This window comes from Brienomyrus brachyistius, chromosome 1, assembly GCF_023856365.1.
Source record: "Brienomyrus brachyistius isolate T26 chromosome 1, BBRACH_0.4, whole genome shotgun sequence".
NCBI classification, from domain to species: domain Eukaryota; kingdom Metazoa; phylum Chordata; class Actinopteri; order Osteoglossiformes; family Mormyridae; genus Brienomyrus; species Brienomyrus brachyistius.
Window position 1 is genome coordinate 44,859,705 of NC_064533.1, and position 21,031 is coordinate 44,880,735.

The 21,031-nt window shown below is 42.5% G+C and overlaps 2 protein-coding genes across 3 annotated transcripts; one reads left to right on the top strand and one right to left on the bottom strand.

The window, feature by feature from the left end:
- The first annotated feature begins 415 nt into the window (after positions 1-415).
- On the top strand, positions 416-9,668 carry gtf3c3 (general transcription factor IIIC, polypeptide 3). The gene is made up of 18 exons (XM_049024868.1): positions 416-830; positions 1,071-1,194; positions 1,273-1,457; positions 1,592-1,715; positions 2,348-2,539; positions 2,738-2,903; positions 3,129-3,276; positions 4,015-4,114; positions 4,509-4,609; positions 4,682-4,853; positions 5,170-5,372; positions 5,481-5,582; positions 5,866-6,001; positions 6,552-6,777; positions 7,264-7,454; positions 7,991-8,115; positions 8,780-8,932; positions 9,374-9,668. The coding sequence occupies exons 1-18, from the start codon at positions 732-734 to the stop codon at positions 9,494-9,496; spliced, it is 2,670 nt and encodes an 889-aa protein (XP_048880825.1). The 5' UTR covers positions 416-731; the 3' UTR covers positions 9,497-9,668.
- A 633-nt stretch (positions 9,669-10,301) lies between these two features.
- Positions 10,302-17,871, bottom strand: LOC125730812 (interferon alpha/beta receptor 1-like). Of its 2 annotated transcripts, none has more exons than XR_007391117.1 (7): positions 17,582-17,871; positions 16,733-16,856; positions 15,964-16,136; positions 13,301-13,449; positions 12,604-12,751; positions 11,947-12,430; positions 10,302-11,057 (listed from the first exon to the last, which is right to left on the bottom strand). XR_007391117.1 is itself a non-coding variant. In XM_049005836.1 (7 exons), exons 1-7 carry the CDS (start codon positions 17,637-17,639, stop codon positions 10,944-10,946), a joined length of 924 nt encoding a protein of 307 aa, XP_048861793.1. In that variant the 5' UTR covers positions 17,640-17,807; the 3' UTR covers positions 10,302-10,943. The 2 variants fall into 2 exon arrangements, 1 of the variants encoding a protein (XP_048861793.1); XM_049005836.1 differs by having other exon boundaries at positions 12,273-12,430; positions 17,582-17,807.
- Between the last annotated feature and the right edge of the window lie 3,160 nt (positions 17,872-21,031).

Consider the following 21,031-nt stretch of genomic DNA (forward strand, 5'->3'; position numbering starts at 1 on the left):
GTGAGGAGGTCTCCCTGTGATGCATGGTCGGTCAGCTCTAGCTTTTCAGGGGCTCTAGGCAAAGCTACTTGGAATGCACTCTCTGCTGGCTACTGCCGTCTTCAGTTGCATGATACTACATTTTCTCCTGCAGTTCAAAGACATTAGGTTAATTTGACATCTCTAAACTGTCTATGGCGTGTGATAATGTGTGTTCCAATATGCGTGTGTATATTTGTGATCGACGGGAATCCTGTTCCTGGTAAACGCCTGCTTTTTATTTTTATTCCTCATTTAAGTGCAGTGTTTCCTAACCCAGTCCTCTGAGACGGTCCATATTTTTGTTCCCATCCAGCCAATCAGGAGTACTAAAAGCCGGGTACTGGTATGTTGGACGCTGGGAGAGAACAAAAATGCGAACTGTATGAGAGTCCCTCTGGACTGGGCTGGGAAACACTGAAGGAAGGGGACCACGAGAGCGGAAGTAGTCGACCGGAAGTAAAAAGGCAAACATGGCGGCACTCTTTAAATTAGCACCCCCGAATAGGTTTAAATGTATCTTTAAGTGTCTAATTTAAGCTATTGACATAAATTGCTTGTAAATGTTGGTTGGACGATGTAATAAGATTTCGTAATTTATTAATGATAAATGTGGGGACCCCAGCGTGACGGTTGGCAAGTTAGGTTGCTAAAACGTCATTAGCAACTTTTATTTACTTTTTGCATCGTATTATTGCTCAGCTGTATTAGAAATGTCGAGTTTTAGTTCGGAGCTCATTGACTACTTAGAGGGAAAGATTTCGTTTGAGGAGTTTGAAATACTAAGAGAAGAGAGAAAGGCCAAAGATAAGGTAAAGTCGACAGTCGATCTGTAAAAAGCAAAGCTGGACGAATGAAATAAAATCATTTCATTAAAGTCGGAATGCGGTGTGTAAACAACAAAGCTGGAGGAATGATACGTTCATTACATTTCTTTCGTGTTTAATTTCCATTAACAGGCCTCCTTTGTCTATCCATGCTCATGATTCGCAAAATAGAAACAAATGGTTGTTAAAGCCGTGTTGTACAGAATGCATTTTGTTTATGGGCAGGATTTAGTAAGTTCTCAGGAAGCCGGTGATGGGGAATCGGAAGAGGACGAAGCCTCCCCTTTCGACTGTGCTGCCCCCAGTACTTCGCGTAGCCCCTGCAGACGCCGAAAAAAGAAGAAAACAGGTCATTATCCTTGTACTTGGGGCCCAGAATGGTCGTACGATGTGCTACTGTTGTAAACACTCACTGGCCCTCTTTTAGTGTTAGAGGAATCGGATGATGGAGTGAGCCTCCCTGTTCAGAAGGCGTTTGCCTCCATGCTGGGAGAAGTGGCTGAAGAGGGGGAAGCGGATGGCAAGGAAGTGGAGCAGAATGAGTTACTATCTGCTGGGGATGTGTTTGCCCTGGAAATGGAACTGAACCGTGAGAACAAGAAGATGATGAGAGTAAGGATGGCGCAAGAAACTGTCTAGCTGTTAAACTCTGCTGTTTGTATTTTAGACAACAAGTATGACATATGCATGTATATGGGTTGTTTGGAAGTTTGGTTTGACTTCTGCGTGCATCTTGTCGCACCCAGGAACGGCGACAGCGGAGCAAACTGCCACGAGCCCTGCGCGGACTGATGGGAGAAGCCAATATCCGCTATGCCAGGGGGGAAAAGGAAGATGCCATTACGATGTGCATGGAGATTATAAGACAGGGTGACTGTGAAATTAGCCTATGCTACACCATCCATCCATCAATCCATTCATTTTCAAACCGCTTATCCTACTGGATTGCGGGGGGTCCGGAGCCTATCCCGGAAGCAATGGGCACGAGGCAGGGAACAACCCAGGATGGGGGGCCAGCCCATCGCAGGGCACACTCACACACCATTCACTCACACACCATTCACTCACACACCATTCACTCACACATGCACAACTATGGGCAATTTAGCAACTCCAATTAGCCTCGGCATGTTTTTGGACTGTGGGGGGGAAGCTGGAGTACCCGGAGGAAACCCCACAATGACATGGGGCAAACATGCAAACTCCACACACATGTGACCCAGGCGGAGACTCGAACCCGGGTCCCAGAGGTGTGATGCAACAGTGCTAACCACTGCACCACCATGCCACCCCCCTATGCCACACTGATTTATTATTAATAATAATCAACATTAATTTCCCCTTGGGATCAATAAAGTTTTATCTTACTCCACCACTAGTAATTAGTTGTCTCTTCAATTTGTCTGCATAAATGTTCCAGATACTGTAATCAAATTTTTGAATTTTACTCACTTCATTTACAGTGATTTTAATGGTCTCCATTTCATCTGTTTGCCCAACAGCTCCTCTGGCTTATGAGCCTTTCTCGACCCTGGCTATGATCTATGAGGACCAGGGGGATATGGAAAAGGCTCTACAGTTTGGCCTGATTGCTGCCCATTTAAACCCCAGTGATTATGAGGAGTGGGTGAAGCTGGCAGACATGTCCTTGGAGCAGGACAATATAAAACAGGCCATCATCTGCTACTCTAAAGGTATGACTAAGAGCTTTAGGAATTGAAGCAACCTACTAAATAGATATAGATGGACAGATCAACAGTTAGGTAGAGAGAATGATACTCCGACCCCCCAGGACTGGAGTTTAACACCCCTGCTTTACTGGTTCTGAGGTTTGCATGTCTGTGTTATTTATACACCTTGACACACTTTGTTGCTTCCGTACTCCTCCCTAGCCATCAAGTATAACCCCAGTAATGTGCGTTATCTGTGGGAGCGCTCCAGTCTTTACGAGCAAGTGGGAGATCACAAGCAAGCTATGGATGGTTATCGCCGCATACTCAACCTGCTGCCGCCAACTGATGGAGAAAACTTCATGCAACTCTCCCGGGACATGGCCAAGTTAGTGTGCTATTTCTTAGCCACTTTATGCTTTATAAATATATGATGTTATGTGTCCATCAGAGTGGCATTTTAGATATCCCAGACGTTATGTGTCCATCAGAGTGGCATTTTAGATATCCCAGACGTTATGTGTCCATCAGAGTGGCATTTTAGATATCCCAGACGTTATGTGTCCATCAGAATGTGTCCCAGATATGACGCTATGTGTCCTACTTGCTGTAGGAGCTACTATGAGACCAATGACCTACAGTCATCCATGGGTGTTATGGAGGAAGCCCTGAATCGGTATCCACACCTGGCCACCAATGAATGCGTTAATATGGCTGCAGAACTATATATTACCAATAGGCAACATGAAAAGGCTTTGCAGGTATGTAATTCTGACTATTATAGAATTCTGTTCTACTACCAAGGAGTACGTGTCCAGGACAGTTTTTAGGATTTTTTCAATAGGGTGGCACAGGGGGGCAAAGAATTAGCTGGGGGGCAATCTGAAAATTGTTTCATAACATTCTAACTACCTTAGAATACAGTTTTACATTGAACTTCTTTGTATGGACATTTTTGGGGGGTGGGGGGCAGGTGCCACCTTATATTCCCCTTCTACACCTGCCCCTGCACTTGGTGGCAGTTCACTGTAGCTCAGTAGTTCACAGACTATTGTAGTATGTGAGCTCCCTCTAGTGGTACATGGAGGTATCTACTTAAATGTCAATCATAATAATAATGATAAATCTTTTATTCGCCATTTGCATGAGTACAAGTATAGGTTTGCCTACCTCATCTTCCCTTCCATAGCTTGAGGTCATACTGCAGGGCATGCGACTGTTACGCTGAGGCCAGGGCTTAAACCTGTTACCTACTGATCACGGGTACGAACGCTTACCCCACTGACTGTCCCCACAATAATGGTTGTAGGTGGTTAGCCTGATCTTTTAGGTAGTATGCAGTCCACAACGTCTGAGAACCACTTGTCTTGCGCACTAAATGCAGTCATGTTATGATGTTAAATGTAGCAATAACTGCTTTTTGTTTGTAGGGATGTTTAAGAAAGCAGTCAAAATAATGACCGTAAGCTTCTCAGTTGACTAACAGTAAGTATTGACAGGTGATGCAGCAGTTCTGTGGGATTGTGCTGGAGAGAGATTCCAAAGAGGAGAAAGGCGAGGGCCAGCAGAGTGACGGCAAGCAGGCGGACAAAGAAGAGGGTGAGGTGTTCGGTGTAGCAAGCAGAGCTTTAGATGCTTACATTTTTTTTTATATAAACATCAAAAGGGTTAAAATGGGAGCGGTCTTGGGTGGTCTGGGAGGGGGTGGTCTCTGCAATGTTTGCCCTAGTTTGATATAAATTGGTATTGAGTATATTTGTAAGATGCACCTACTTGTTGATATCAACGGTCTCTTCCTACAAATACTGTTGTGCATTGCAGGTCCAGAAAGTGCAAATCCAGGCCAAGATTTTTTTTCTACCAACCAGTTGAGCATAGAGAGCCACAGTCGCAGAGGACTCAACTGGTTGGTTGAAACAAAACCTTGGTCTGGATTAGTACTGTTTTATTTTGCAGAATATTTTAATTCTCTTTGAATGTTCACTTTCTTCAGGGGAGATTTTGGGGGTGCTGATTCCAGAGGACGTCCCAATTGACATCAGGGTGAAGCTCATGATTTGTCTGATCCAGCAGCACGTATTCGAGCCTCTACATGTGAGTATGCACTAACACCAACAAGTGGCACAGATCTCTCTGCCTGACACTAACTTCTTTGCGATGTCGCAGCCGATGTTGACGGCGCTGATGGAGCAAAGCCCAGAGGAGCTCGGGGATCTGTACCTGGACGTGGCCGATGCGTTCCAGGATGAGGGCGAATACAGCTCCGCACTGCCCCTACTTTCTGCGCTCGTCTGCTCCGAGAGATACAATCTGCCCGCGGTGTGGTTGAGACATGCTGGTACGTTCCTGAATGTACTTATTCAGTTTTGTCTATTCATCATACTGGCATAGAGACTTTGTGACTATAGCCTCACATCCAAGGGGTTGTGGGTTTAATGTCTGACCCAGTAATTCTCAGTAGTATCTGCATTAACACTGTGTGCTTAGCTCGGTTTTAAGTTACGGTAAAAATTATCGTTATGCCACTTTATCGAGAAATTTCTAAGAACTATTTTTCAGCATTTTATCATAGACTCGATTGAGTCTAATGAAAGCTTAGCGATGTCTATCATGCCTTTTGGGATACTAAACCAGTTGCCTTTGCTTGTAATAAGAATGCCTGAAGGCTTTGGGGCACATGGAAGTGGCCGTGAATAGCTACATCAAGGTGGTTGAGATGGCCCCTCTGCACCTGGAGGCCCGCCTGTCCCTCTCCACCCTGCAGCAGCAGCTGGGAAACCCCGATGGAGCTCTGCAGGCTCTGCAGCCCATGTACGACCCAGAGACTCTAGCCCAGGATTCTGCCGCTGCCCAGCAGGTAAACCTTACGGTAGCTTATGCAAATTGACTTGTGTGTATGACGTCGTGTTTAGATTTTATGCTTGTGTTATATTCTCCATCCTGTGTCTCTCTCCTCTCTGTGTAGGAACTTAAACTCCTGCTACACCGCTCCATTCTGCTGCGTTCCCAAATCCGGATGGATGACTACCTGGACACTGTGCTGACCATGCTGGCCATGCTACTTAAGGTCAAGCTCTTTTCTCCTCCTCTACCTCGCTAATTGGTGGTCCTGCTTTAAATGGGTCTTATAATGATTGGGAGTGAATTGAGTAGACGTGCCACCATGACTTCACTGGAGGTCGTCTACGCTTCTCCCCTGTTAAACTGACTGACTAAAGGTTTTTGTGTCCAAACTGTCTGTAAATCGGAGTCACTTGTGCACCTTGTTTTGATTTTTTTGTCATTGTTCACTATCAGTTGAGCAACTGCAATCATAATTTAGCTTTTTTATGGCCTTATTTCCCCAACAGGTGGCCATGAATCGTGCCCAAGTCTGTCTGATCTCTAGGTGTAATTCTGGGGAGAGACACCTTTACCTTGTTAAAGTGTCTCGAGAAAAGATCTCCGACATTGAAGATCAGGAGGCTGCTTACCTTGATGTGATAGGTGGGGGTCGGACGTCTGCCAGTGTATACTCATGACACCCTGTCCAATTCTGGATCATCTTTAAAATATTTTATCCACATTTATGTAATATTTTGGGGCTCCATTTTAATTTATGATATGAATTTGATTTAACTGATTCTGAAGACCATCGTTATATTGCAGAATAGGTGTGCGTTTTAACATTTCAAGACATGCACACACACACACCCATCCATTTTCCCAACCTCTTATCCTTCTGGGTTGCGGGGGGTCCGGAGCCTATCCCGGAAGCTACGGGCACGAGGCAGGGAACAACCCAGGATGGGGGGGCCAGCCCATCACAGGGCACACTCACACACCATTCACTCGCGCATGTGCACCTATGGGCAATTTAGTAACTCCAATTAGCCTCAGCATGTCTTTGGATTGTAGGGAGAACATGCAAAAACACATGTAACCCAGGCGGAGACAGTGCTAACCACTGCACCATGTATATATGTATAATGTCATGCTTGAGTTGTTTTCCCCCCATAGTTCTATGCATATCATGTCCTCTCTTCTTCACCCGAAGGGAAGACCAGCGTTCTGTCCCGGGACGACTGGTGGCAGCTTCTGCTGCGCTGTGTCTGTGTCATGTGTGAGCAGAACCGCTTCGGGGAGGCGGAGCTTCTGGTGGACTCCTCCCTGGAGTACTACTCCTTTTATGACGACCGCGTTAAGCGGAAGGAGCTGGAGTACTTCGGTTTGTCTGCCGCCATCCTGGACCACAATTTCAGGAAGGCGTACAACTACATCAGGTAAGGCCCTCCGGGGCGTAGGACTACGTCGGGTAAGGCCCTCCGGGGCGTAGGGCTATGTCGGGTACGGGGCGTAGGGCTATGTCGGGTACGGGGCGTAGGGCTATGTCGGGTACAGCGCTCTGGGGCATAGGGCTACGTCGGGGACGGGGCGTAGGGCTACGTCGGATAAAGCGCTCTGGGGCATAGGGCTACGTCGGGTATGGGGCGTAGGGCTACGTCGGGTATGGGGCGTAGGGCTACGTCGGGTATGGGGCGTAGGGCTACGTCGGATAAAGCGCTCTGGGGCATAGGGCTACGTCGGGGACGGGGCGTAGGGCTACGTCGGGTATGGGGCGTAGGGCTACGTCGGGTATGGGGCGTAGGGCTACGTCGGGTATGGGGCGTAGGGCTACGTCGGGTACGGCAGATTTGTTCTTGTCATTCCAGTCACATCTAGTTATGCTGGTGAACATAGTTCTTAGACTGATTCCGACTCGTTCGCAGACTGATGCTGATGGATAACGTAGAACGGCCCCAGCTGTGGAACATCTTCAACCAGGTGACCATGCACTCCCAGGATGTACGGCATCACCGCTTCTGCCTGCGGCTCATGTTAAAGAACCCAGAGAACCACGCACTGTGTGTGCTGAATGGCCACAATGCCTTCGTCTCGGGGAGCTTCAAGCATGCCCTTGGTATGATTCATGCAGATATTTCTATATCGAGTACATTTTCCCTCCCATTAAAAGCGCAGCAGCACACAGACACTTTAAGCACCGTGGGTCAGTTTTCGTTTTCTCAAACCATTGTGATTGTTCAAGGCTTGTGTTGCACTTGTAGATTACATCTGGGGTTACTGTATTACCAAGAATGCAAAGATTGTACTTGTGGTCTGGACAAGACTGGTCTTGCTAACCTGTCTCCCAAGGACTGACTTGGGGCACAATGAATTATGGGATTGGGATTGGGGGGGGGGGGGCAAGAACAGGGATTTTTATCGTCCTCTGTACTTGGAATGTGTCTTCGTCAATGGAAAATGACTTAAAATAGCTGCACAAGAACACAAGTGCGGTCAAGTACGCATATCGAAAAACACCCCCTGATGTTTTGACAAGCAAAGCCTCTTCTGAGTAAAAATATAATTGAGTAAAAGTTCCGCATTCGGCCAGTCTGTGGTCAGTATGTCTGCATTCTATCTAATTTGTCTTCCATTCTCTATCTGGCCCTTCAGGACAGTATGTACAGACGTTTCGGGCCCAGCCGAGTGAGCCGCTCTACAGCCTTTGCGTGGGACTTACCTTTTTCCATATGGCTTCACAGAAGTTTGTGGTTAAACGGCACCCACTTCTGCTACAGGTTTGTGCACCTACATCATCATTTATCTGGTTTGTGAACGGTTCACTGTTCTGCTAAAAATCACAGGTATCCTAATTAAGTGACTTTATTCTATTCTGTTGAATAAATAGTATATTGGTCAGCGCTAGTGTTAGATGTTAGTTTCTGAGAAATACCTGGTGATCTACTATTTAAAATACCCATATGATAAGCTATGCGAGGGAAGATTTGTAGTTTTTCGTTGGAGAGCAAGGCTTGGTAGTTTTTAAAAGCTTTTTGTCCTGTTATCTGTACAGCATCTTGTGGCTTTTTCTTGGAGTGAAATGCATCAAATTAGAACCTTGACAAGCAGAGTTAGGAACAGAATGTGTGTGAACTTTTGGTAATATTTCGCTAGGGTTTTTTTTCTTAATCAGTAAATATTACATGTCTTTTTGCTTTAAGAAAGCATGGTTTGGGTTTAAAGCATATTTAAGTGTCTTCTGAAATGAAATGCTAACGTATAAGACGGTCCCTCAATAACTTACCTGCTTCTGGCTGGTACTTGTAAGCTGGAGGTATCGATTTTGGAAAAGGTGCATTTAGTCAGTTTTCAACCGTTACCATGACTGTGATTCCCTATTAACAGGTATACCTATATGTATAGAAATAGAAATATTGATGCATGCATTCCTTTTTTGCACAGGGCTTCTCCTTCCTGTGGCGTTATGCTGAGCTGCGCGGGCACTGTCAGGAGAGCTTCTACAACCTGGGCCGGGCCTTGCAGCAGCTAGGTTTATCTCATCTGGCTATACTCTACTACCAAAGGGCCTTGAGTTGCACGCCACCCTCGTTCGAGGTACTTGCACAATGCTTTATATCACGCCTACATGACTTTGTTGTTGTGTTGTGCTGATATTTCATTGGCTGCTCACTCGAGTTTGCCAAATCAGACAACCGCTGTGAATTTGAAGCACTTCTTTGCACAGCGTGTAGAGTATGGAATAGTCTTCCTGCTAGTATAGCGCAAGCTAAAACCCTGGGTTCCTTTAAATCAGAGCTAGATAAGATTTTAACAGCTCTGAGCTATTTAAGTTCTCCCCAAACGAGCTTGATGGGCCGAATGGCCTTCTCTCGTTTAATTTCTTATGTTACGTTAGTAGTAATATAAAAATTGACTTGGCACATACTTTTTCCAGTAGAGGATATTCAGCATAGTGTTGCTTTAGTGAATATGACTGTGCACTTGGGTTTCTGTTGCAGTTTTATTAGTTCTCTCTCCTCGTATCCCTGTCTTTAGGGCATTGACGGTGAGCAAGTGGACTTGGCTCGGGAAATAGCTTATAACCTGTCTCTCATCTACCAGGCTAGCGGCAACAAAGACATGGCGCAGAATCTCCTCCACACTTACTGCTCTATATGATCCACCTTCTCTCTCCGGCTGTATCTCAGTATTATTACTAGCACTTGGTTCTTGGTCTGTATAGTTTCTTGAAACTTGTTTTTGAAAAAAAACTGGTCCTTTCATTGTTTGTGACAGAGTCCCTTCTAATAAACATTCGAGCCTTTAGGTCTTTCCTAGACCAAACATAAAACTGAACTTTGCTATTTTTTCCATAGTAAAATAGCTAAAGAGAATACTGCTCCTACATGCTTTCACATTAATAGCACAGCCTAAAACATACGTTTTAAAACCTTTCAGTGAAGGGAATCTTTGGATGTATTACCAAAGCACATTGTACCTTTAGACCTGGGGTGTCAGACTCCAGTCCTGGGGGGCCAGAGCCCTGCACATTTTTGGGTGTCTCCTCATTTAACACACCTGATTCAGGTCCTTGTGCTAATTACCACACAGCTCTTGAGCTGAATCATTGGTGTGGGAACAGGGAATATCTAAGCTACACAGTGCTCCGGCCCCCCAGGAATGGAGTTTGACACCCCTGCTCTAGACTATTACTGTATGCAGAAAGTTAGATTTCAGATTAATCAATGCATTTACTGTGGTAGCTGTAAATGTAGTCTTCTAAACTTCCAGATCAGTTTACAGAAAGACCACAAGTTGCTGAAAAACTGAAATGGTGTTTCAGTGCAAGAACCGACAGATGTGAGCAATGATTATTTCTGCTATAGTCATTTATAAATACTGTGCCATCTACTGAAGCTGCTGCGTCTGTGCACGCCACCATTTTTCACCCCCTATTTAAATATTTTCTTTTGGTAAGAATCACTTTTTAAACAAACATGTTTAATTGATCAAAATAGGTAGTCATACCATCAGCATTCCACCAGTAGATCAATGCTGTGAAAGTGTTATGAGAATTAAATCAACATTCTTTACCACACATACCCAAAGAAATAAATCATGCAATCAATCCATATTTAGGCATCCACTCTTACCAGTCTGATATTGAGTAGGGAATTGTTAAATGCATTGAATTTGGCATTCAGATTAAAAACTATTTACTGTCCCTTTAGCAAAAGATAAGTGTTTAACACGGCTCATATTTTCCACATAAAAACCATTTAGTGTCTTAGGGGTCTCCCTTACACAAGGGAAAATGTTTACTTGCGTCCTCTTAAATCGAGTCACTATTGCAAGTTGATCACATTTAGTTATTACACAATATGCAAGTTTGATATGCGGTTGTCTATTGGGGTAGAGATTGGCATGACAACCATTCATGGCAACATGGGCAAACAAACACGAGTCTCACAAGTAAACCACAAGACTTGACACCTATAGTCTAACATTACCAAACAATACTCATCAACTAACATACTAACATTTAACACATCAGAAGTCTTCTTCACTTTCTGCAATCTTAGAACTGGACGTGCTTTATACTACAGTAGTTTCCAGGCTGTGCAAATTAACTTTCCTCTCCTTGATAATTGTCATTCTCTATGATCACAGAGACCCTGTCCCAGGTCTCCTTGGAGTAGGAGTTGCAGAACCTATCCTTAGGTATTTTGGAGAAGTCATACTGAAAATAAAATATAAAAAGTTATAAATATGATAAATATTTCAAAGGATACAATGTTTAGGAAACTCAGTGATGTATATACTGCAAGTGTTTTTACTTTAAATGGCTACTGTAGCAATTGCAAAACATCAATTATATCACTTTCAGTATTATTACCAGTCACAGTAATTTCCGATAATACTGCAGACTGTACTAGTTAAACTCTAGTTCAAAAACACTGAGCAACAACTGAACACATAAGTGCAATGTTAATATTCCGAGTTATGTTCTATCTTAGGACTTCAGATATAGGGCGTATGAATCTGTCCAGACGCAGGCTTTTCGGTACTATATAGACATTTACTTACTCCCACAATCCGTTAAGCAGATTAGTTGTACAGGGGGTTCTCGGGTTACGACACAGTTGCGTTCCTATGACAGTGACTTAACCCGAATTTTGGTGCAAGTTGAAACACTGTCTACAGTGGCTAATTCCACTTCCATCGATACGGCTTTCCTCGTCACAAACAGAACACTTGCACTTTTAACAGTCCAGAATGGTGTAGGTATTTCGGGGATTCCCTCACTCATACACCGCATTACTGCGTATTCTTCCGCTGCACGTAAGCAAACTAGTTTGCCCACATAGTCCATAAATATGTCGCTAACGGCGTCGAAACGCTCACATCTCAATTCTTTTAAGTTTTTACGGGAGTGAGCGTTGTAAACTCGAAACGTATGTCGAGACGTCTTAACCCGAGTACCGCCTGTACTAGTAAAATATTCACGAAAGGCATATTGTGAAGCTCAAAAGTTAGTAATCTATATAAATTCAGCGTATCCTTATGTCTATTAAACATGATGGACTTTAAACTTCAAAAGGTACTGCTACACCATGATGTCTATTTACCTTGTTTAACCATGATAGCTCCTCTTTTAAAAGATGTTGCGACTGTTGAGCTGTCCCTTTCTTCACCGCCACTAAAGTGCTTATCGCTTCCACGGTATAACAAAACAGCAATATGCTCCGATAACTGAATTTAATACTAGATTACCAACTTTTGGGATTCACAATACATCCCTCATTAATATTTTAGGCATACTACTAATCTGCTTATCAAACTGAGGGTGTAAGTATAATATAGAAAAGCTAGCATCCAGAGAGAGTGGTACGCCCATCTAAAGCCCTGCTATCTGTATATTTCTTGTCACATGACACGGAATTAAGTATAATACCTCCAGAATCCACGAGTCTACACTGAGATCAGGCCACAGAGACTCTTTGATTTTGCTGTAGTTTTGGATAACCACAAAGATGCATCCCGATATAACTGCACCCGAAAGGATGACAAAAAGAATTGACAGCCACGCTATTCGGATCACCCTCTCCTTTTCTGAAGATAGGAAGGAAAACATGTTTACTAAAACAGATGTTAAGCACAGCAACGAGACAGCAATCTGCATGGGAATTAAGAAAAAGCACTTAGCTAAAGCTAAAATCCTTTCATATTTGAAATGTTATGAGCAATCGTTTAAAAACAAATAAAAAGTCTAAACAACTTCTTACCCGACTCTTCAGTGGTGACGCACTCCAATTTGCTGGCACTGTTGCCCAGTCTCTTATCGGGGAAAATGACGTAGTACACCTTAAAGCAATACTTCACCCCAGCCTCCAGCGAAGTAATGGTCATGGGGGAAGGCAAGTCATCATGAATCTATGAAAAATCGAACAGCAGCACCCATCACACTCTGTCCCTAATGTGAAGCCCTCTGTGTCTATCCTGTACAACTGGCTAAAATTGCTAAAACAAAGGTCAGGCAGCAAACTCAAGGACTGTCATGCTCAGTTTTATTTTGTGGCAAATTTTTAAATTTTAATTCATTTCATCTATTCAACTATCCATTTTCTATACCCGCTTGCAGGATCACGGGGGTCTGGAGCCTATCCCGGAAGCAATTAAGTAATTAATTAATTAATTATCACCCTGCAAACAGAAATTCCCAGAGATTCTGAATGCTATTGTTTCTGTTCCTGTATTTGTTTGGAAGTGGCATATCGAACTTGTTAATCATTCTTATGTCTTCATAACAATTTGACAAAAATATTAACTAATCAAAATGTAGAGTGGCTTAAGTGCTAACGAATCAGGAACGAAAAACATAGAGCAAACTACAAAGTTCTTTCAATCTGATTGAAATAAATATTCAGTCAGCAAAAGATTTTAAATTACTCATTATGACAAGAATTATACAATTAATCCTACCCTCAAAGGTTCATGTTCTTTTCCATAGAATACTCTATACTTGAGTGCATCGCCATACAATTTTTTGAGATTAGTATCAGGGTCAACCTCAATTTGTAAAGAGTGGAGGTCCACAGGAGTTAGTGTTACGTTTGGATGTCCCAGTCGACCTAAGGCAGTAAAAGACAAGGAAAAGATAAATATTTCCATTCTATAGATAACCAATACAAAACTTACCCTAATGTACCTTTTTCCAAGCCTTCTTTATTGGGAGCTTTCGTTTCAGTATAAACTGGTCTACATGTCACATGTCTCCTTAAAACCATTGTTACTGGGTGGCCCACACACAATGAACAGTATGGCTTTCAGGTCCAGAAAGTACAAATCCAGATCAGGAGTTTGTTTCAACCAACCAGCTGAGTACTCTGTGACTTGTGACTCTTTATGCTCAACTGGTTGACTGAAACAAAATCCTGGTCTGGATTTGTACTTTCTGGACCTGAAATCTCCACCTCTGAGGGTTGCAATGGGACATACATTTGCCATGTAACACTCCATACATCATTTTTGGTTCGGTACGCACAATGAAACAAATGAACACATTTGACATGGGTGCAACCTAAACTCACAAATCAATGCTCAACATGGAAACTGTGAGTTGGTTACAGTCACTAATAATCCCTGCTTTACGAACATTGTGGTTTCCCAGTAAACAACATCAACACTGGGAGAGAGAGTAGTTGATAAGACCAAGGCTGTCTGTTACCTTTGTTATACTAAACTTGCACATGTTGCTTAAAACACAAGCAAACATGCAAACTCATTTGAAACGACATCATCCACGTGCGTGTAAGACCGGAGCAAGGCAGAAACCTCTGCGAGTTTGTCTGCCTGTGGCATTTATTCCAGGAAATTCAAACTGAAATAAACACATTACAGCTATAGAGGTGTTTATCACTACAGATATGCAATCACACTCAACAGTACACAACAAAGGATTTAGATGGGATTTAGTTCATTATGGCTAGTACATTTTCGATTTTACATATTTGTTTACAATATACTGTAAGCATGTTAGGTTTTTAATATATCGACAAACATATTGCTTTAGTTTACAACTGTTCATGTGTTTGCATAATTGGTAGCATTTTCAAAGTCCGTTTTCTCTGCTGTACCAAAACTAGACCGAACCATGAACTCAAAACAGCGGTTCAGAACGAATCGTCAGTTTTGTGTAGTTACACCCCTATAAAGCAGTGACTGTATTTATCTTTTAATCCCCCGGCTTCAATAGAAAGGGGAAAAAAATCCTTAAATTGTGCAATTCCTCCTGGCACGGCTCGATGAATGCTCATGTCACAACATCCTGGTAGAACTAGCAGAGCTGGACCATCAGGGCAGTATGTATGATGACCAGATAAGGTCTATCTGACCAGGATTCATTTTTCTGATCTCCATGAAATACATCTGTAATCCAAGTACTCTTTGTGAAGTGTTTTGTGGATTTATTGTGAAACTTCAAATACCCACACTCTACCTACTTCGTAGAAAAGGAAAAAAATAGAAATCATTTAACTGGTTTGTCAACCACAGAGTTTAATGTCTGACTTCCATCCATTCCATGACCAAACCTGAATTTTTGTGGCCTAAAACTATATATAAGAAAAATATTAAATTTCACGAAATATTTTGAAATTGTCTGCATCCCTTAAATGATCCATTTTAGGGCACGCTGAAATTACACGACAAACACCAAGGAGCTTAAAAGCCGAGAGAGGTATTAGTATAATCCATTATCTTCATGCTAATAAGACATCCATCACCTACACTCAGTGGTCAGTTTATAAGGTACACCAATTCTCTCAATAAGTAGCAACTACATTAGTATTGGAGCAGTTGTGTCAGTTAAGTGATTTTCAATGTGATGAGATTTGGTTCCGGAATTCCGACGTCAGAAGAGAAGAGCTATGCACAACATTAACCAGAACGTCCAGAAACAACAGCTTTGTGCAACACTGGGCTGCAGAATGGCTTCCCTGAACCCATTTACCCATGAAACAATCTTGCAGGCAAAAGAAGGTCAAACCTATAACTAGCATGAGGCGCAAGTACGCCTGAAAAAACAAGGGCCAGTGAAGGGGCAGTGAAGGGGCAGTGAAGGGCCAGTGAAGGGCCAGTGAAGGGCCCATATAACCAGAGTCCGGTGCAGGGTCATGCTAAGCCGGAATCCTATGGCAGCAGACACTCAGGATGGGATTTCTTCAAAGGGCACAAAATCTACAGAGAATTACACCAATAACACGAGGCCACAATGCTTCCTCCTAAGCGAGCATGGCTCCAGGGGTTAGAGAATGCAGTACTGTGACCGGCCAAGGCACATCAAGGATGAGTCATGCCAACGGTTTCCCGGAACAGGCGCCAAGCAAACCAGAACAGGCCTGATAGGTAGTTACTGAAAATTATGGTTAGAAGGATGACGTTAGCTATAAAAAACTGAGAAATATTTTAGGGTGTATCACCCAGTGGTTTTAAAAAGATTGTGAAAATCTCTCTTTTTTGTTATAAATTTTTTATTTACGCCAAAACGTTACAATCCCCTTTGACGGCTGCTTTATAATTGCATATTTTATGACATGACTGATATATTGTAGGTGGCATGAGGTAAACAGAAAGTTGACTCTTACTCTGAATGTGTCCCATAAATGGCTGAGTCTGAGACCATGGTGAAGTGTGGTTTCCAGCCTGAGCTTGGACCCGCAGGGTCACGTTAACGTATGGATGCTGAGGAAGAAAACTGCAATAGGTGTCCACTGTAGGAGCACAGCCTTCATAATTCTTCCAAGCATCAATGCCACTGCTGAATGAAGCACACACTGAATCAGTCCCTTTTCATCAGAATCCCACGGCTGTGTTAAACTGTTATATTAACTATACATGCTATTTAGAAAATCTTGGACATTAATAATTTTATTAATGTTTAAATAATGGGAACATGAGCACTGCTAGGACCTAAAGCAGGGATCTCCAGTTCTGTCCTGGAGAACTGCTGTCCAGTACATCTTCCACCCTACCTTACTTCTGATGAACCACACTAATTCTCAGGTAAATACCAGGAACAGGAGTGACTCATCAGAAGGCAGGTAGGATAGAAAACCTACTGGACAGTAGCTCTCCAGGACTGGAGTTGGAGACCCCCTGATCTAAAGGTATCAAGGGCTCAGCCCAGAGTCCCAATCTGCCTGAGGGCCGTCATATTGAATTCTCCCCCCTTCAAAGTTGAGATAATCGTAGCATTACGAAGGTTATGGAAACGCAGCCCTGGACTATAGAACTGTTGTGATGTATGACATTCTCAAACTGACAGCACAGTTGTTATAACATCTAAGCTAAACAAATCATTCAGGGCTTGTCTGGATTCACACGTCGCCACAGGCTGAATGAAAAGATACTTACTATTTATACTGAACCATGTATTTTAATGTTGTATTGTCCAAAGGCTGTAGCGCACTCCAACGTATCACATTATGTAAATTATAAGAATCAATTGTTACATTCTCCAGCCTTGGCAGGGACAAACCTATTGAATAGTAAGAAATAATACATTATTACAAAGCACTGTCACACAAAAGCTCACGTTATGCTTACTTTTCATGTATGTATTACTGGTATAGATGTCATGCGGTAAAATGTAATTTCCAGCTAAGTATTTGTGACCCATCACCACGAAATGAGTCTTACTGGTGAAATTCTACCAGTGCGACTTAAGACTTATTTCGTGGCGACGGGTCACATTTATACAACTAAACTTAAAGCCCGCATTGAACGTTTTGCCCAGGGGCCCACACAACCCATAATCCGTCCGACTACCATTTATAAGTGGCAAAAGGGAGCCTTATTGTAAAGTGGTACACAAAATCAAAAGTATGCACGGATTCAATTAAGTACCCGAAATCAGGACATAAACCAGCGAGGTTATAAACTTCAGGGATTCCGTCCACGTTCTTCTCATTATAATGCATTTTTATTCCATAATCTTATGTTCTTCCATCATTTCTGACTTTTCTTAAACTATAGTTCATTTTAATCTGTTCGTCAACAGCTACGCGCACAAAAATAAAACAATACAAAATGTCTATAGCAATACGACTTAATGAGCGTCAGCTCTATCATTACGATGCAAACCTTTCCGATCTCTGCAACTTGATCAATTAATTAAAACCAGATGCGTGCTCAATTTCACCGACGACGCAAAGGTTCACGGAAACGTTCACAAAAAAGGCTTTTAAAAATAGAAAACCTTACCTTCAATCAGGAACAGTATGAGAAATACACCTACTGACAACATATAATGGGTGATCATATTTCAGTTTAAAAAAAAAACTTCGCCGATGCGTATTCAGGATTACATCGTAGCTTCAAGAGAAATCCCCCTCTCCCTAAATTCCCAATGGCGAATACAACCTGACATCTTTCCAGTCGGGAAGCGGAACTGGGTGGAGAGTCGTGACCCTAACCGGAAGCGGCGTGCGGAGAAATCTGCATAATAAATGCTGTTGTGAAACAATTGTCACGCAAAGTACAAACATTTTCACGCAACATGTAACCGGTCAAAATAATACTAAAACATGTTTCTTTTTTGCATTATGCATTTGTTCACTTATGGTTATATCATTATTAAAACTGCAAGTGAAGTTTTACATCTAGAATTAAATGGGCAGTCATACAATTATGAAGAGGGTCAGTATATAGACTATTTGCCGTCCCTTTTCCAGCGGCTTCCGTCTCGGCGGCGGCATTGAGTAAGAACCCTGAACACAAGTACCAACCGTCACCTAAACAGCTTCTTCCCCCAAGGGATCGCCCTTTTAAATTAGGACCCATGAGAAACTGTCTCATAATCTTACTACCCACTGCACAAGTTTCACACCCTTACAGTCTCCTTCGCAAGCTGTTTGCACATTACATTTATTCACTTGTTTATTTTTGTCTTTATTTCTCAACGTTTGTCTCATCATCGCATGCATTTTTCATTTTTATATATTTTTTATTTTATATGCATTTCTACTGAAAAAGACGTTTATTTTGCATTATTCCAATTACCGTCTTTGTATTTTTACATTTAGATTTTTAGTTCTATGTTTAATTTTCTTAAGTCATGACGCCACCTGCACCTGTATATCGGATTAAATATATATTTTTTACGAAGACCTGGCACGTCATTAAGAGTGACTTTGAGGAAGAAATGATGCAGTTAAGACACCACAGAAACAGGCAACGGACCACGTCATTCATTCGTTAAAGAAATATCTAGATGAACAATGACAATAATAACCCATGAATAAATGATTTATTTATTAATTAACGTAATTGACTCCGGAGTGTGTGGTCAGTTCTGCATCTGTCCACTGATCTAGTCTGCATTCTACCGCTTGCCCCTCATTTATGTTCCAGTTGAACATGGTGTGTTAATTTTCTGTCCAGCAACTTTCTTACTGCTGGCTAAGCTGTAGCTACAAGTTCTTGTAGTCTCCTGCTTTAGTGACTCGAGCTGCCATCTTATCTTTATTTAGATTATAGTGTTTTGTGTTTTTCTTTTCTCTTGTTGTTTTGTTTCGGGTTTGCATGTGTTTTGAGTGCTTTTATGCATTTTAGACTTAAAAACGGGTCGGTGCCGACCCTAACACCACAGGAAGGTTAAGCCTTTCCCCTTACCGTTCCTGCCACAGTATTATCATAATATGTTAAGACATGAAAAGGTGAATGCGTCTATCGTTCTGAGAAAAACCACAGCCGCGTGGTCAAAGAGCCGCAGGTTTCCGACCCCTGCATTACTGGATAAACAGATGGATGAATTGCCCTTAGTTACCTTGTGTTTGCCGAGACTGGTGGCCAATTACTGTCACAAAGCACATTTTCTGCAGCCCCGAACTCGACATTTGAGAATCCCCAGCATGCTGTGATTCGGCAGCCTGATACACACCGTTCTGTGTCTTGGGTAACTAAGAAACCTCTTCCATTTAGCTTCACTGGCAGAACGGTCTCCCAAGCTGTGATTGATACTACAAGTTGCATGTGTGTTTATTTACATTCCAAGCTTTTGTATAAGCAATGGCTATCACTCTGAAGATGCTCAGACAGGCCCCATTCGCAAGATATTCTGTGACCGTTTTTTTTTTTTTAAAATACAAATTAATTGTAATTTATAACATTAGGGAATCCAGTATCAACCTAAGCACTAAGTATGTTCTCTTGTTAAAGTATCAGCTTACTATTGTCGTGTTTCGTGTCTTTTTGTTATTTGCATCAGACTCAGAAGGGCAGAGCATAGAATTGACCATAAAAATTGTTTTTCACTCCATAGCAATCACCTATTACTTTGCTCTCCTTGTCATTCCCAATAAAATGATTTGATCACTGGGTCTCTGACAGTCCTCTGTTCCAGTTAACAGCATTGGAAAATGACTTAATTGGGGAAAAACACAATAGACCTGAACACTGACGGTCTGGTGATCTAGCTGTTGGAATTAGAAATTAAGACACCTAAAAAAAGAAAACCATACCAATACATTGGTTAGTTAGGGATGGTCCTTATTGTTACTTGGTTGTGCTGTCAGGGTTAGCTCCATGTGACCTTGCCTTTTCATGTCTGTTCTATGTTTGGCCAGCAGGTGTCGCTGACCATCCCACCTCTTCACTCCATCCCTGTTACCCTTGTGTGTTTATACTGTCCCCTGCATTGCTGCATAGCTCAGTAGATTGAGCATGTGGTTCAGAGACTGGCAACCCTTTGGTTACGAATTTGAGGCTGACCTCTGGCCAGGCCTTACCTGTTTATTAGTGGTTTTCCGTTCCCCTGTGTTTTTCATTGTCTCCTTGTGAAAGATTGCCCTGCTTGTATTGTGTTGTATACTCATTTTATTTTGTAGTTATGTTTACTATCTTAGGATTGTATTCCCAGTTAGTGGTTATGTTCCCTAGTTTTGGTACTAGTAATGTCACCTCTGCCTTGTAGCTAGTGCCTGATCTGTTTGGTTAACTGTCTGTTCCACACCTGCTCCTCTCGTTAGCCTGATTGCCTATTGTATTTAAGTGCTTGCTGTTACTATGTGGTGTTACTGTGCATGTTTCCTAAGAGCTGTTGCCAGGTTCCTGTTGCAGGTTTATTTATGGTTCTCTTTGCTAGTTTAGATCTGACCCCTTGTGGTGCTGTTATATCTTCCTAGTGTGCATCTGTCTTGGTTTCAGTTTTGCTAATGAATCTGGTTTGTCTCGGAGCTGCCCAGTGGATCGTCACTCTTCCTGCCTGCACCGTGCTCCGCCGCCATGATATGTGTACAGTCATGTATAGTCAGGGCCATATCTATCTTTTCTGGGTCCCTGGGAAAAGTTTAACTTGGGAGACCCTCCTACCAAAAAAAAGAGGATCTTCCTCCACAACTCATATGGGACCCTAAGCAACTGCCCATTCTGACTATAGCTGTGTGTAACAGTTCCGGAGTAACTTCATTCTGCACTGTGAAGCAGCGAATGCACCAAGGTGAAGGGCCACACACTATGCAAACTGAATATATAATTTGTGGTTATATTTCAGTTAATTGGTAAAAGGTACATATTTAGACTTCTAGCGAAAGCCCCCTCTTCCTCCCCGTGGTGAATGTCTTTCCATTCGGGAAGCGGAAATGGAATAGAGAATCATAACCCTGACCATTAGCACAGCACAGAAATCTGCATGGGAAATACTTTAAAAATGCA

What these genes read in the sequence shown, in the direction of transcription:
- gtf3c3 (XM_049024868.1), top strand. Translation starts at nt 732, where the DNA reads ATGTCGAGTTTTAGTTCGGAGCTCATTGACTACTTAGAGGGAAAGATT. An exon ending in ACGTATTCGAGCCTCTACAT is followed by an intron (nt 4,610 to 4,681) that starts GTGAGTATGCAC and finishes GCGATGTCGCAG; the next exon opens with CCGATGTTGACGGCGCTGAT. An exon ending in GCACGCCACCCTCGTTCGAG is followed by an intron (nt 8,933 to 9,373) that starts GTACTTGCACAA and finishes CCCTGTCTTTAG; the next exon opens with GGCATTGACGGTGAGCAAGT.
- LOC125730812 (XM_049005836.1), bottom strand. Translation starts at nt 17,639, where the DNA reads ATGATCACCCATTATATGTTGTCAGTAGGTGTATTTCTCATACTGTTC. An exon ending in TACATGGTTCAGTATAAATA is followed by an intron (nt 16,137 to 16,732) that starts GTAAGTATCTTT and finishes TGCTTCATTCAG; the next exon opens with CAGTGGCATTGATGCTTGGA. An exon ending in ATTTATGGGACACATTCAGA is followed by an intron (nt 13,450 to 15,963) that starts GTAAGAGTCAAC and finishes TTACTGCCTTAG; the next exon opens with GTCGACTGGGACATCCAAAC.